The sequence below is a fragment of the Carassius gibelio genome, chromosome B7 (assembly GCF_023724105.1).
Source record: "Carassius gibelio isolate Cgi1373 ecotype wild population from Czech Republic chromosome B7, carGib1.2-hapl.c, whole genome shotgun sequence".
NCBI lineage: Eukaryota > Metazoa > Chordata > Actinopteri > Cypriniformes > Cyprinidae > Carassius > Carassius gibelio.
The window spans coordinates 5,030,295-5,044,267 of NC_068402.1; the positions used below are offsets into that span (position 1 = coordinate 5,030,295).

The 13,973-nt window shown below is 37.7% G+C and overlaps 1 protein-coding gene across 1 annotated transcript in view; it reads right to left on the reverse strand.

Moving 5' to 3' along the window:
- Positions 1-1,390: 1,390 nt before the first annotated feature.
- dnah2 (dynein, axonemal, heavy chain 2) overlaps positions 1,391-13,973 on the reverse strand; it is a 130,388-nt gene continuing 117,805 nt past the window's right edge. Inside the window, exons 79-88 of the mRNA XM_052562068.1 lie at positions 13,375-13,565; positions 13,080-13,271; positions 10,803-10,987; positions 9,253-9,487; positions 9,007-9,158; positions 8,820-8,934; positions 5,031-5,207; positions 3,340-3,414; positions 2,134-2,284; positions 1,391-2,015 (exon numbers count right to left, since the gene is read on the reverse strand). Coding sequence (XP_052418028.1) covers positions 1,861-2,015; positions 2,134-2,284; positions 3,340-3,414; positions 5,031-5,207; positions 8,820-8,934; positions 9,007-9,158; positions 9,253-9,487; positions 10,803-10,987; positions 13,080-13,271; positions 13,375-13,565 — 1,628 coding nt within the window. The 3' untranslated portion in view covers positions 1,391-1,860. The remainder of the gene's footprint in view (positions 2,016-2,133; positions 2,285-3,339; positions 3,415-5,030; positions 5,208-8,819; positions 8,935-9,006; positions 9,159-9,252; positions 9,488-10,802; positions 10,988-13,079; positions 13,272-13,374; positions 13,566-13,973) is intronic.

Sequence of the window (13,973 nt, forward strand, 5' to 3'; positions counted from 1 at the left end):
TGTGAGGAAATGCGGGTTACTTCTTGTGAACGACCCCTCTCACAGCCTCAATGGGTCTGAGGTGGGAACACGGGGGTGATGAATAAACCCTGGGGACTTCATCCTCCATTCCACGACTCAAAAGATGTCTTTCTCTCCCTTCTTCTTTTTAACTTCCATTTTTTTTTAAGAAAAAAAAAAATCTGAAGTGCTCTGAACGATTACAATGGCGCCTTGGAGGCCAATTTGAATGTGAATTAGACATGTTGCTATGTGCACCCCAACAACCAGTTGGAGGTAGAGAGAGACACAGACCTGCGGCTGAACAAAGAGCTCCTTACAGTCTGAGCAAGTCTGGCTCTTTCAGAAGAGGACGGGAGAGTGAATGCAGTCTTCCACGAAGGCCACCCTCGCTCTCCCCTTCCCTCAGAACTATTCTTCTGTTCCAGTTTCTCCGCTCTCTTGTTCTCTTCTTCCAAGAACTTTCCCTCAACCTTATGAGTGTCCTGAGAAGATTGCCTCCGGCTCTAAAGAGAAAATATAGCCACAAGTGGAAAAGTGGAGTAATAACTGTCATATTTGAAGGAATAATTCCTGTGGATACAGATGATTTGGTGGTAAACTTCAACTCATTGGATCACAGTTACATAATTTTGAGAATTCGCTGAAATTATGGCACCCTCTATTACAAGAAATTAGGCATGTGAACTTAGATGGCCCTATAGGTCCTGTTTTTATCTGAGTTAGCTGGACCTGCTGATTTGACAATCCTGGATTGTTACGTTCATCACAGAGTTGTTGTCAAAGCAATCCTACTGGGAACCAGGATTAGATTGTGGCTTCACATCCTTGTTCTTTCAAGAGCATCCTTCTATATCAAAGAAAATAACAAATCCGTCCAACATTTTACTTATCACATAGTAAACTGTTGACGCCTCTGTAGAAAAATATCTCTATAACTCTATTTGTCAAAGAATTCTGAAAAAGTATCATGGATTCCACAAAAATATTAAGCAGCACAACTGTTTTCAGCATCGATAACCATAACAAATGTTTCTGAGCAGCAAATCAGCATATTAGAATGATTTCTGAAGGAATATGTGTGTGACGGCTGCAGAAAAATCTTTTTTTTATTTTTTTATTTATAAATGAAATAAAATATATACAATTAATTTATTAAAATGGATAGTAGTTACCTTAAAATGCAACAATATTTCATGAAGAGTAGCTTTTGATCAAATAAAAAAAGTCTCACCCAAACTTTTTAACAGTAGTGCAAATATTTGTATATTTTAATAATATACGATGCCAGCTAATTACTTTGACTATCATGTTTTGAATATCACTATGTGCCCTTAGTATTAAACTATTCAAATCTGTACGACCAAATAAAACCTCCACGAAAGTGAGATGCGGAATCAAAATCTTTTTAATCAAAAGAAACGGCTTAGGATCCTCTAAAAATGTTAATAAAAAATAAATAAAGAAATAAAATGGCAAATTCGGAAAAATATCTATTGTAGTGCCACCTTGTGGCTGATTCTTACAAAATGTGGTACACAGCATCTTGGTGACATCCTGCATGCATATACTGAATTTCACAATGATTATCCCAACAAGTGAATTATTGTTTTTTTTTATGTCTGGAAAATCTGCAACATCAGTGAATGAGGAAATGCTGAGCTGTTTTATTAAACATTTAAATTAAGTCCATAAAACATAACAAATTCATTTCATCTCTTGTAATTTAATGCATATGAATTTCTCTTCTTAAATTTACTCAGTGTGTAAAAGGGTATAACAAGTGCTTGTTCTCTTTTGTGCACTGCATAAAATTAGACCTGGAGTGTTAATCTAGTGTCACTGAAAGTGTGAGTGTGTTCAGCTATCAAGGCTCATGAGCAGAGCGGTTCCTCTCTTGATCCAGTGATCATAAGGCACGGCTCCAGACTTCAGATCAACGGCCACCACGAATGACGGCCGACCACTTCCACCGGACCGCACAGGGTAGTAGTAGCAGGGACAGGAGTACATGTCTGCACACACACACACCAGAACATCAACAATTACTGAATGTACTGACATAAAGTTGACAGCTGAAATCAAGAGAGAAGATTCTGTAATACTGGGAGGTGTGTAAGACTGTGTACTCACTCTTGGCGACCCTCTTGCGGCTCTCCACAGGTTTGAAGTGGATGGAAGGCATAGGACAGACTAGCTGCATGGGCTCTGCCTCTACCAGACAGGAAGCCTTCTTATCCCAGCCTGCCCCATCCAGATACAGGCCCTGGATGAACACACCATCCTGGAGGAGAGGGGGGCAAAGACACTGAGAGAGGGCATGGAGCAATCTCCAGTGCAAGAATTTAACTGGCAAATAAATGGCCACACTATTTGGCCACACTGGTGTGAGGACCAGTGCCGATCAATCGAGAAGTACAAATTCATAGCAGATATCATAAGGACGCGAACTCCCGATCTAAGCATGCATGGAAATTAAGTTACACACAGTAATGGGTGTTTTTTGATAGTTTCCATCTAAGTCAGCAGAGGTTAAGGGGGTTTTCACACAAAATTTGTTCTTACGGTCCATCTAAATGTTTTTTTAATTGTCAGTCAATTGTAATACATGGGTGTCGTGTCTGTTTTTTATTTCTTGTGTTATTAAGATTCTGTGTTAGAACAGTAAAAAATCTCTCTAAACCGCTTTCTCTCTATTCTCTTTCTAAATGTACATGGATCACAGAAATGTTTGTATGAATTTCAAATAAATGCTGTTGTTTTTAACTTTCTATGTATAAATTAAATTCTGAAAAATGTATCACGATTCTTTTAACAGAAATCTTAAACGTGTGACGTGATACTGAAGACTAGAGTAAAATAATTCAGCTTTGCCATGACATTAATTAGTTAGATATAAATAAATAAATAAATATAAATGTATTTTAAATTGTAACAATATCTCACAATAGAAAACCATTATTTTACATTTCAATAACAGTTTACAATATTGGATTGTTATATTGCCTTAGCAAGCATAAGCTAATAAAAAAAAATAAAAATAAAATAAAAAACGTCTTACTGACCCCAAACATTTGAATAGAATATATTTGAATGTTTATGAGCTACTAATAATAGTCAACAAATATTTAACTGCGTAACCAAAAAAACAAAAACAAAAACAAAAAAAAACTCTATGCTAAGTCTGAAAGAGCCAGACTTAGCATAGAGCACTTGCATGGGCTGTTTTTCTGCTTTGGAGGCATGAGTAGTGAGATAGAGAGAGAGAGAGAGAGAGAGAGAGAGAGAGGGAGGGGTGTATCAGCTCCTAATGGACAGCTGAGGGCAGCAGTTACTCACCTTGGGAGGGGAATGCAGATTCTTGTCATCCATAGAGCTGACAATGAACTCCCAGGATAGAGAGTCTATAGATACCTGCACAGCAAACACAACACTGATATCAGAATCACTGCCAGAAGAGAGAAAGCTCTCTCTCTCTCAAACACACACACACACACACACACACACACATACAGTACTGCCAAGATATGGCCACTTTAAGTGAATCCTCAGTTCTTGCTAGCCACCTGTCGGTGTGTGGGGACATTGCACATTAGGACATTTGTTTTTTCAGTCCATTTGCTGCAGAATTGGCTGCCCCGAAGCGTCACAGGTGTCTCGTGATCATCAGATGAAGCTCATTTTGCTGCTGTGCTCCTGAAGCTATTGAGCAGCTGACCATCGTGTGATTTGGGGGGAATGTGTGAGAGCTCCTTTTTGCAGATCCCAAAAGGACCCAAGAATAAACATCATCACTAGAGCATTAGAAAGGTAATGGAGCAGTACTGTGCTGCATCCCCTGCAGAATGTGTGAGTAAGTGATTGTGAATGCAAAGTGTCAGTAAATGTAATGCAGTATAAATGTGTTAGCGTTACTCAAATTAATTACAGACCCCCAGTTTGCTGTGATTGGAGTCCATATGAGAAATATAATGCTGCACTTGGGAAGTTTCCACTTCTGAGTTTGGAAATTGTAATTATAGTGATGTGCTCAGAATAGATTTTATTCAGAATAAAATGAACACAGAGCAATTTCATACTTCTTTCTCTCTCTTTCAAATTCTCAAGAAGATGTTTTAGAGAGCGATGCACTAAAATGAAGTGCAGAGGACTGACATTATGTGTGTAATTGATGCTTTCCTCTACAGAGAACGATGGGAAGTATTGCTTATACACACAAGCATGTTGCCTCATAATCTGGCTGAATCAATTGTAGTTTGGGGCAGGATTTATTGCTATTCATTATTAATAGCACACACAATGCATAGAAATCCACTGTACAGTTAACATTCAGAGTTACAATTTATTAAAATCAATATGAATTTGTTTCTGCTATGATTCTGTCATTTTTGTTTACAGGGATAGTTCGCCCAAAAAAATAAGTATCTTCTTAAATGTACAAAAGAAGATATTTCCAAAATGATGCATTTGTTTGATCAGGTAAAACTGTAATATTGTGAACTACAATTATTGTTTTCTATTCGAATATAATTACAAAATGTTAATTATTTTGGTGATGACAAAACAGAATTTATAGCAGAACCTACTCCAGTCTTCAGTGTCACATGATGCTTCAGAAATCATTCTAATGTGCTTATTTGCTGCTCAAATTATATATTCATCTTTCATTATCAATGTTGAAAACAGTTAAGCTGCTTAATATTTTTTGGTAGAAACCATGACATAGTTATTTCAGTTTTTTTATGCATTTGAAATAGAAATAATTTGTTACAATGAAAAACTGTCTACTGTGAATTTTGATCAATGTATTGTCTTTGCTGAATAAAAGTTTGAAAAAAACTCTTAATCTTACTGACATCACACTAGTGCATCTTTGACTGAGCTCTATAGTGTGTGTGACCGAGGTAAGTATAAGAGTCCTCCCCACACGTGTTTGATATGTCCTGAGAGTGTGCTAAGACTCTGTTAAGTATGCGTGAATATATATGAGTCTCGTGATGTGTTGCAGACTCTGTGTGTGCGAGTCTCACGTTGTTCTGGCGTGCAGAGCTCTGCAGTACAGCGGTGAGGAATCCTGTAGGGAAGGTAAATCCAGACAGCCAGAAGAGGACAGGAGGGCGAGCGGTTTCCGCCCAGCGAGCAAACTGCTCCACGCGCTGGCACAGGTCCCTCGTCCAAGATGCCAAGGGCTTCAGAGATGGGTACGCCTAAGGATGGAGAGCGTCTCATTACCGATGCCTGTCTTTTGTAGTGGTGCAATTAAAATGATCTTACTGTTCTGCAACAGTACTTGCTCTCAGCGGAAACTTGACATTAGATGAATGAAATCTGGTCAAGGGAATAACATCAACTTCAAATGGCACAAAATAGCTTGGTGACATCTATCTCCGCTTACAGTAAGGCCTTTCATTGAGTATTGTGTAACTCCGAGTTCAGCTGGTTTATGAGAACTGCCGCTCAAGGCCATTGAGAGGACACAAAGGAAGAGTTTCTGTGGGTTTGGATGAGATGCATTACTGTCTGTCATGAAGAATATCTTGAGTGATTGAACCGCAGAGTATAATATTACGTCAGACTCTAAAGAGTTTTAAACAAATCTTACATAACCAGTTCCAATTGAGCAATTAAACCAACATAAATTTGACGGTGCAGAACAGTACGGCGCGATGTTTTCTGGAATTCTTGGGACTGAAGTCATTATTCACCCTTTAATGTTATTTTTGGGGTTCAAAGAACAAAGATATTTGGATTTGATAAAAAAAACAGAAATAAAAATCAAACGTGAGTGTGGCTTGTGCCAAAGGAATTAGCATTTCAAACACTGCCACTGCCACACAGCACTAGGAAAATATTCGTGATTAGTTTCATTTCACGCTGCACCATAAAAAAAACGTTATGCATTTAGGTTCTCGCTGGCATGAAAATGAGAACGTTTTGAGATATTTCCAGGAAGAATAAACGCTGTCGCTTTTACCCTTTGAAACTGGGACAACATGGAGTGATATAAATGAGGATAAAAGGTTTCGATGGAGTATTTGCTGATGTTTTAATCTGATCTAGCACTCCAGAGCAGTAGTTCCCAAAATTTCCAACCACCCACGCACCAAACTGAAGCTGCGCATGAAAATGGGGAGCACTAAATAATCAACCAAACTCTTGCTCTGACAAATGAATCACAATCATGGGAGCAACTGTATGATGTCCATTGATTTTTCTTAACTAGGCAGTTTAAAGGCAAATCAGGTCAAACAGCAACATTTCAGCACCACTGAACAATGATTGACAATGAAAAAAATGGGGAGGAAAAAACAGCCACATAGCATGTTATCAGAAATGACAAAACCAATTAACCGTCCTGCAGAAATCAGCTAGCGTTAAGGACACATACATTAATGAATTGCACAAAATATAATTAGCTTTCATTAACATAACCTTGTGTTTTCTGCACAGGTGATTAAACCTTTGAACTTTTAAACACACACAAGATTGGCACAAGCATTCATTATTCATTATTCTGAGACATAAAGCCACCATTATGAGCGACAAAATTGCAGGAAACAAAGTCACAATTAGGCTATAACTAATTTATTTTTCCTCAGAAATGGCCTTCTACAGACTGGAAACCACTGATCCCAGTACAGTAAAAAAAAGAAGACCAGTTTCAATAAATGGTGTGAGTGTTATCTTTTAATAGCCTTTGAGGTCACAGCGGGTTATGTCAACAGTGTCGGTGTAACGCATGAGGCCTGACACCTCCACCACTCACAAACCAGCAGATATAAAGAGCATGACAGAAAGGAAGATGAGTGAGGAACAGCAGAGAGAGTCAGCAGCAAATTAAAGTCATATAGCTCTGTAAAGATATAATGAGTCACTGCCAAACAGTGTTGGGCAAGCTCTCTGTAAATCTAATCATATTACTGATTACTCCTTTTATTAGTAATCATGTTACTGTTCTGATTACTTTATGTCAAAAGTGATTAGTTACATTACTAGTTACATTACTTTTTTCTCCATTAAATTTATGAAATCCCAGCATACACGGTCCCCATTAATATTTATTATTATTATTTTTAACTAAAGCAAGCGTCTGCTGCGTGCATGGTTTGGTCAGGCAGAATGCCAGCAAAGAGCGCTGCATTTATAATCTCTAAAAGACATCTCAGTTAATCGCAATCTCACAAATATCTGTTATAACACAATAAATATATGCATAATGAATCTTTCATAATGTCTACAATTCATGTGTTATAATGAGAGGATTCCTGAGCGCTCAACGCTGCAAACACGTGTTATAGCCTAAACAGAAACTCTGCATACGCTTGCACCTGCTAATCGTTTAGATTTTATATTAGTTCATGTTGCTTTTGTGCAATAGATGAATAACAATCTATTTGTTTTCGATAGTTTATGTTTAGATATTTCTATTTTGCGCACCAGCACTCACCCATCTTGTCCTGAGCTGGTCTCGCGGGAGCAGGTCTCTGATCCATTGGCACTTGACTTGACAGTGTGTGTGCTACATCCGTTTTACAATCTTTAGACTATAAAACACTGCATACTGTCAGCAATGCAACACGGCAGTAACGTATAGAGACCTCGGCTTGACAATATACTCTAATGATACTCTAAAAATGATAACGCGTTAAATGACTCTGCCCAACACTGCTGCCCAAATATAACACTGGACAGAGACAGAGGAACTGCATTCAGCGTTAAAGATAGGCTGATGGATGGAGACAGAAAGAAAGGGATAGACAGTAATGAGGCACCGCAGACAGCAGAAGGACAGTCCCAGCTGGAGAGGAAGTCTTAATGGATGCTCTCCACTTATTTTGTAAAAGAGGCACAGGAATAGAGGGATGGATGGATTGGCGTCTGGATTAGTATATAGGCCATACGCTTACCAAAGAGCTTCAAGTAAACATGGGTTTGTTTATTCAGTGTATTTGAGTCCAGTTATACTTAGAAATGAACCAAGACCCCCCCACCACCACCACAAATCTACATCAGAATAATACAAGGTCTAACATCTACTCTTGCGGACCTAAACACACTATACTGCATTATTACCACATCTTGTGGACAGAGAGGCCTGTGATTCGGGCAGCTCTCAATCTATAACAAACACTACGAGTGTTTAAACCCAAGATGAGTGTGTGTTTAATTCTCTAAATGTTGCTCTGTTCACCTCAAAGCAATCCTCTCAACCATTCATTCACACCCTCCTGTTGCTCTCCGCTGAACACACAGCTCACAGCCCACTTTCACACACTCACGCAGGGCTGTATTACAACTACAACATGACCTGGTGTGTGTGATTCACAGAGTTATAGAGCACTCCTCCAAAACCTAGTGAGATGCTTACCTACATAGCGTTTCAGAGGGAGCATATGTCACCCTCTAAGATCACTTGTTTTGACCAAATTGTAATTACTGCATTAATTCAGTGCAGAGAAGGCAATCCCAGACATACAGTATATACACTTCCATTCAAAAGTTTGGGCTTGGTAAGAAATTAATAATTTTATTTATCAATAATGCATTAAATTAACTTCTTATTCTTCAAGGAATCCTAAAAGAAAGTACAACAGCTTTTACAAATGTTTCTTGATCACCAAATTAACATATTAGAATGGTTTGTGAAGGATTGGTTACACTGTCATTGAGCAATACACTACATTTTAAAATATGAGCAAATATACACTTAGGCACTTATTTTAAATTGTAATAATATTTCATAACATAATCATTTTTAGTATGTTTGATCCAATAAATGCAGCCTTAGAGAGTATAAGAGTGTAGATGCCCTCTCTTACCTTTTCCCAGAGAGGAGGTACACGAGCATCATGGATATTGCGAAATATCTCCTCTAGACTGCTGGACATCACAACCAGACCTTTAATACCCTTCTCTAGCTCTAAGAGAGATAATCTACACACACATATAGAACGGTTAGTATATTCATATTCATAATCACACACTGTATGAGTGTCACACACAGACCTGATGGTGTGCAGCAATGCATTGTATCTTTGGATCTCCTGCAGCAGAACTACATTTAGAGGTGAAAGGTCATCCTTTAGCAACTTTCTAGTACCCTCATAGTCAATCTCAGCAGGAATCCTTTGCAGAACATCAGCAGAAAGTTCCAACACCTGAACACACAACGTTATACATTCAATTCTAAGTGTCACATATGCTGAAAGATCTTTATAAATGCAGTAAATTCAATATGTTTATCATCCTCACCTTATCTTCCCTGCTGGCTCCAGTGCTGGTGGCGTCTGTGCTGGTGACCTGTGGCTGCAGAGACAGTAGTGTGTGGAAGAGGGTTCGAGCCTCGGTGATCTGGCTGGCGATGTCAGCATTGGGGTGTTGTCCAAATAATTCTGGGTGCTCCAGAGCTGGCAACTGACCAATGAAGTCCAAATATGAGGACTGAGGCCCATCACGAGGAACATAGTAATGCACCAACGAGGAGACCCTATACATGCAAACAAACAGCTTTTAAAGGCTTTAATTAAAAAAAAAAAAAAAGCTAAATAAAAGATAATAGATTATCAAAAAAAAAGAACTAATAAAAATAACAAAACTACAAAAATTACAGCATTATGTAAATAATCCAAAAATAACACTGATTATGATTGTCATACTTTTTTATCATGTAGTTACATGGGAGTATTTAACAAAGGAACCATTAAATGTGCTAAAGCGTTGTTAAAGCTTGTAAATATGCACAGTAATATATATTACTGTGTTATTTGGTTGCATTGGATTTGTTGTGAATATCGTAGGTGCCAAAAGAAAAAAATACTTCTGCGCCAGAAATGGTGAGCTTAACATTAAAAATGTAAAGCTGAAGGGCAAAATAACCCTTTCTTTAGTTTTCATCTACAGGTCATATCAAACAACTGATGGTAGCTAAACTGTTTGTCAGTAAAACTTCACAGATACTGTAATTACTGCCAATTCCTCTTTCACCCTCCAAGTCCAGTAATCCATGCGATTTCATTTCTATTACTGCCTAAAACTTTCGAGCTGCCTCTGCGGTGCACTCAAGTCACCATGGAGGCACTGATTGAGGGTAATTATAGGATGTGGTTGCTATAGTAACAGAGTTTCCATCCACATATGCAGTATTGCTGGGTCCTGAAAGACCAGGGGAACAAACACATTTAACTCAGACGCTATGAGATTCATTTTTCGGCCCCATGGGGGAGCTGTTGTTCTTCGTTAGATCAGAAGTGTGCGGCAGACTTCCTGGCTCAAGAGGACACACGGGAATCCTCACAGCAGGGTAAAGAGGAGTGTCAGGGATCAAAGGGTGTGTGTGTGTGTGTGTGTGTGATGGCTTGACATATATTCAATGCAAAGTTTGTGTGTGAGAGAGTAATGAGAAGATCTGTGCGTGAGAGTTTCTTGCTCTTTTTCAACAAGGCAAACATTTTCTCCATATGGGGACGCTCTATCTCTTCATAATGTTCAAAAACTGACTAAGAGTGACAAACACTAAAGACACAATACAGTGTTTAGACCGAACAGAGAGTACATTAGAGATTCTGTGCGTGTGGTTGGGTTTTCTAGGCTGTAGTTTGGGGACAAATTTTACTCCAGAAGTGAGGCAAATCTGCCAAAACTTTATTTTGGGAATATAAATAAATGAAATTACTCGTGTTTTTAATATAAAAATGCAAAAAGTTTTCTTTAAGATGTAAGGTTAGGGTTTGATTTAATAAAAATAAAATGTAAACAATGAACGTTCCCTTTGAACTTTTTTTTGTGTGTGTGTGTGAACTCACTTAAAGAAGGGCGTATCAATAACAGCAGGACAGAAATATTGGTTGATGTAGGTGGTGAGTAAACGCCGGTCCCAGTCGTCGGTCACATGTCCTCCATAGTTGATCCCAGCGATGAGAAACTTGAGAGCGTCCCAGGGGATTTCCTCATACTCATCCAAATAAAGACTCAGAAGATTCTCACTCACCTGAAAAACAAAGAGACAGGAATAATTAACAAACAGTCAGTCTCCACAAACCCATACAGTTGGCAGAGATGCATACGAGTACACAGATTTATTTGTGGTATTATTTTGAAACGTGTTTGAATTTGTCATAGCCATAGGCAATACATATTAAATATGCAGTTATCTTGAACTTAAAATATTATGCAAAATTTAGGCTACATCATCACCAGGATGCAAAGGTAAACATACAGATTCATCGAGACTATGTCCTAATTATTTTGCAGCCTACAAAAATGAGTAGTGGATCAAATAAAATAAAGCCTTAACAGAAGGAATAGGCAGATTTACAGATTCGCTCAGTGCATCGAGAAAAAAAGTTAATGATGCGACGCACCGGTTTAAAAAGTTGGCATTTGTATCGCAATGCATCGTTTCTTATATGTTTGCATCAGTAAAAAACTATTTAGTTATATATATTTACTAGTTGATGAACTATACTTTTATTATTTATAAAGTGACCAATAATCTGCTACCAATATTTTACAAGTAGATTGATTTCTCCTCTCTAAACTGTTTCTCAAACGCGTTCTCTCATGCACTACTTCTGCTGCATGAATATGACGCATCACAACACCACCGAGACCTGAGGAAAAATTAGGATTAAAAGTCTAAAACCTGACTTGAAATAACCTAATGGATCAATCGAGGCTAAAGCGGTTCCATAAATGACAAACTGAGTTCACACAATCTCACTAATTTGTGCATGTTTATTCTTAAGCAGCTCTTAATGTTGATCATGGATCGAATCGATCAGCCATGGCAAACAGTGAATATATTTGTGCTGTTTAATGCTTTTGAGAAATTGTGTTTCCCACAGTGCATAACTGACATGTCACAGTTATATTCTTCATCTGTAAATGTCAGAAAGTCACGCAAACATATTCTTTGCACTGTCAGGAGTGGGCGAGGCCGACGCGAGCGAACGAGCGCTGCTGTGTGCATTTGCTCTGAACAGATGGAGCACAATAGAATAATTCTGAGGCAAATATACATTTTGCTAAAATATTTGTTGTTGGACATTAAATGTGTCTTTTGTAGAATTTTAAACCTACATATAAGTGTATTTTTTATGACAGTAGCAGTTTAACTGTAAAGGGACTATTGTAATGGGTAAATCAAATGTAAGCTAGTACAGTCCTAATTACTAAGCTCAAATGAGTGAGTGTGTTTCTTATACCAGTTCAAATATAGTGATTGTCTTAATCATTTATTTTCATTTTTAACTCAAGCGATTTTTACTTTTAATTTAGTTCTCTTAATGCTTTAAAGAGCAATTTTAGATTGTAATGTTCTGCTATCTGTTCTGCAAACTATAAAAGGTACAGCTGTCATAAAACCAGAGAGAACGGCTGCATGGCTAGTAACTGTAAAAAAGAAGTTGAATAATAGTATGTGAGAGTCAGTGGTAGTATCATTAAGTTCCTATTGGTCAGTGTTAGAGGATTTTAATAGCTTTCCCTACACATAAAATATATTTGTATTATTTTATTTATATATTTTTAAATGTATATATTTATTATATGGTTGAAATATACAACTTTATTTTTTCTTGATTGATTCATTTAGAAGTAGAATGTCGAAAGATCAGGGGTCTAATCCAATCTATAAGTATAGACACTGATGATGGTATGATATTGAAAAAGTTTTGTCTTTGCAATGTGCATTTTTGTATTTTTATGACCTGAATAGAAAAGACTTTTGAAGATTTTTTTTAGTGTGTAGGATTTCATGCTTTTTTTTTTACTATTGTATTGTAAAATAAAAACAAAAGCATATTTAATATTAATAATCATAACAAGTGAAAATAATAACTATTATTTGGGGAAAGGGTATGCGCATGTTTCAATTTCAAGTGCAAGATATAAGTGACTCTTATGGAGTTTGTGTGGAATCTATGAAATAAATGGACTAATAAATGCATGCAATAAATGTACATGAGATTTACTTTTTTTTTTTTTTTTTTAATTTAAGCAATGCACATTGGGCATACTTTGGAAAACACAGAAATCCACATAACCATTGAAAAATCCCATCCTTGTCTCTCTTCCTCTACCTCAAAGTCAGAGTCGTTGAAGCTGTAGACAATGTTCCAGCCGAGCTGTAGGAACTTCCTTCTCTCCTGGATGATGCTGTGGAAGAAGCAGAGAGTGAAGAGCAGCTTACGGTACAGCAGCGGCCGCGAGCAGCGCGAGAACTGAGACTCAGACACCCGCTGATAGAGACGCTTCATATTCCACTTCACCCCCTACAGAGACACACACACACACACACACACCAAGACCACTTTAATCACTGTACACACCATTTTATACATCTCAGGATACTGTGCAAAGTGTGTATATCTGTACCCTAGGAGGCTCAGTGGTGATTTTGATGCCCATCTGCAGGATGGCAATGGGGAATTCTGGGTGAGGGGAGGAGCTTAGCCACAGTCGGAAATCTGGATGACATTCTTGGATTTGTAACTCATCTACTATTTTATCCAGCTCACACATCCAAGAGAGAGACAGGTGACAATTAGCCAAGAACACCCAATGACCTGCCAAAGAGAATGAGTTTGATTGGTAAATTTAGTAAAAGAACTTTAGATTTGACATTTTCTGAGTTGTGTTGATCGATATTATTATTATTATTCTTTTTTGAAATTGCTAATCTGCTTTTAAAACATGATTTAACACGTTGCTATGAGGCTGCTAGATCATTGCTTATTGGCTAACGACAAAATTCCCAAGTCTCTATCCTATTTATTCACTCTGATAGTCACTAAATATGGATCACCTCTAGTATTTTGTGACATTACAACCATTTGCACGTTTACATATAACCACCACACAATATCTATTCAGTATTCAGCAACCTTGTGAAGCACTGTTATCCATTGCACGTGTGAAGAGGCTAGTCAGTCCAAGATATCATTTAGAGACTACAGATGCTACAGCTAAAGCTA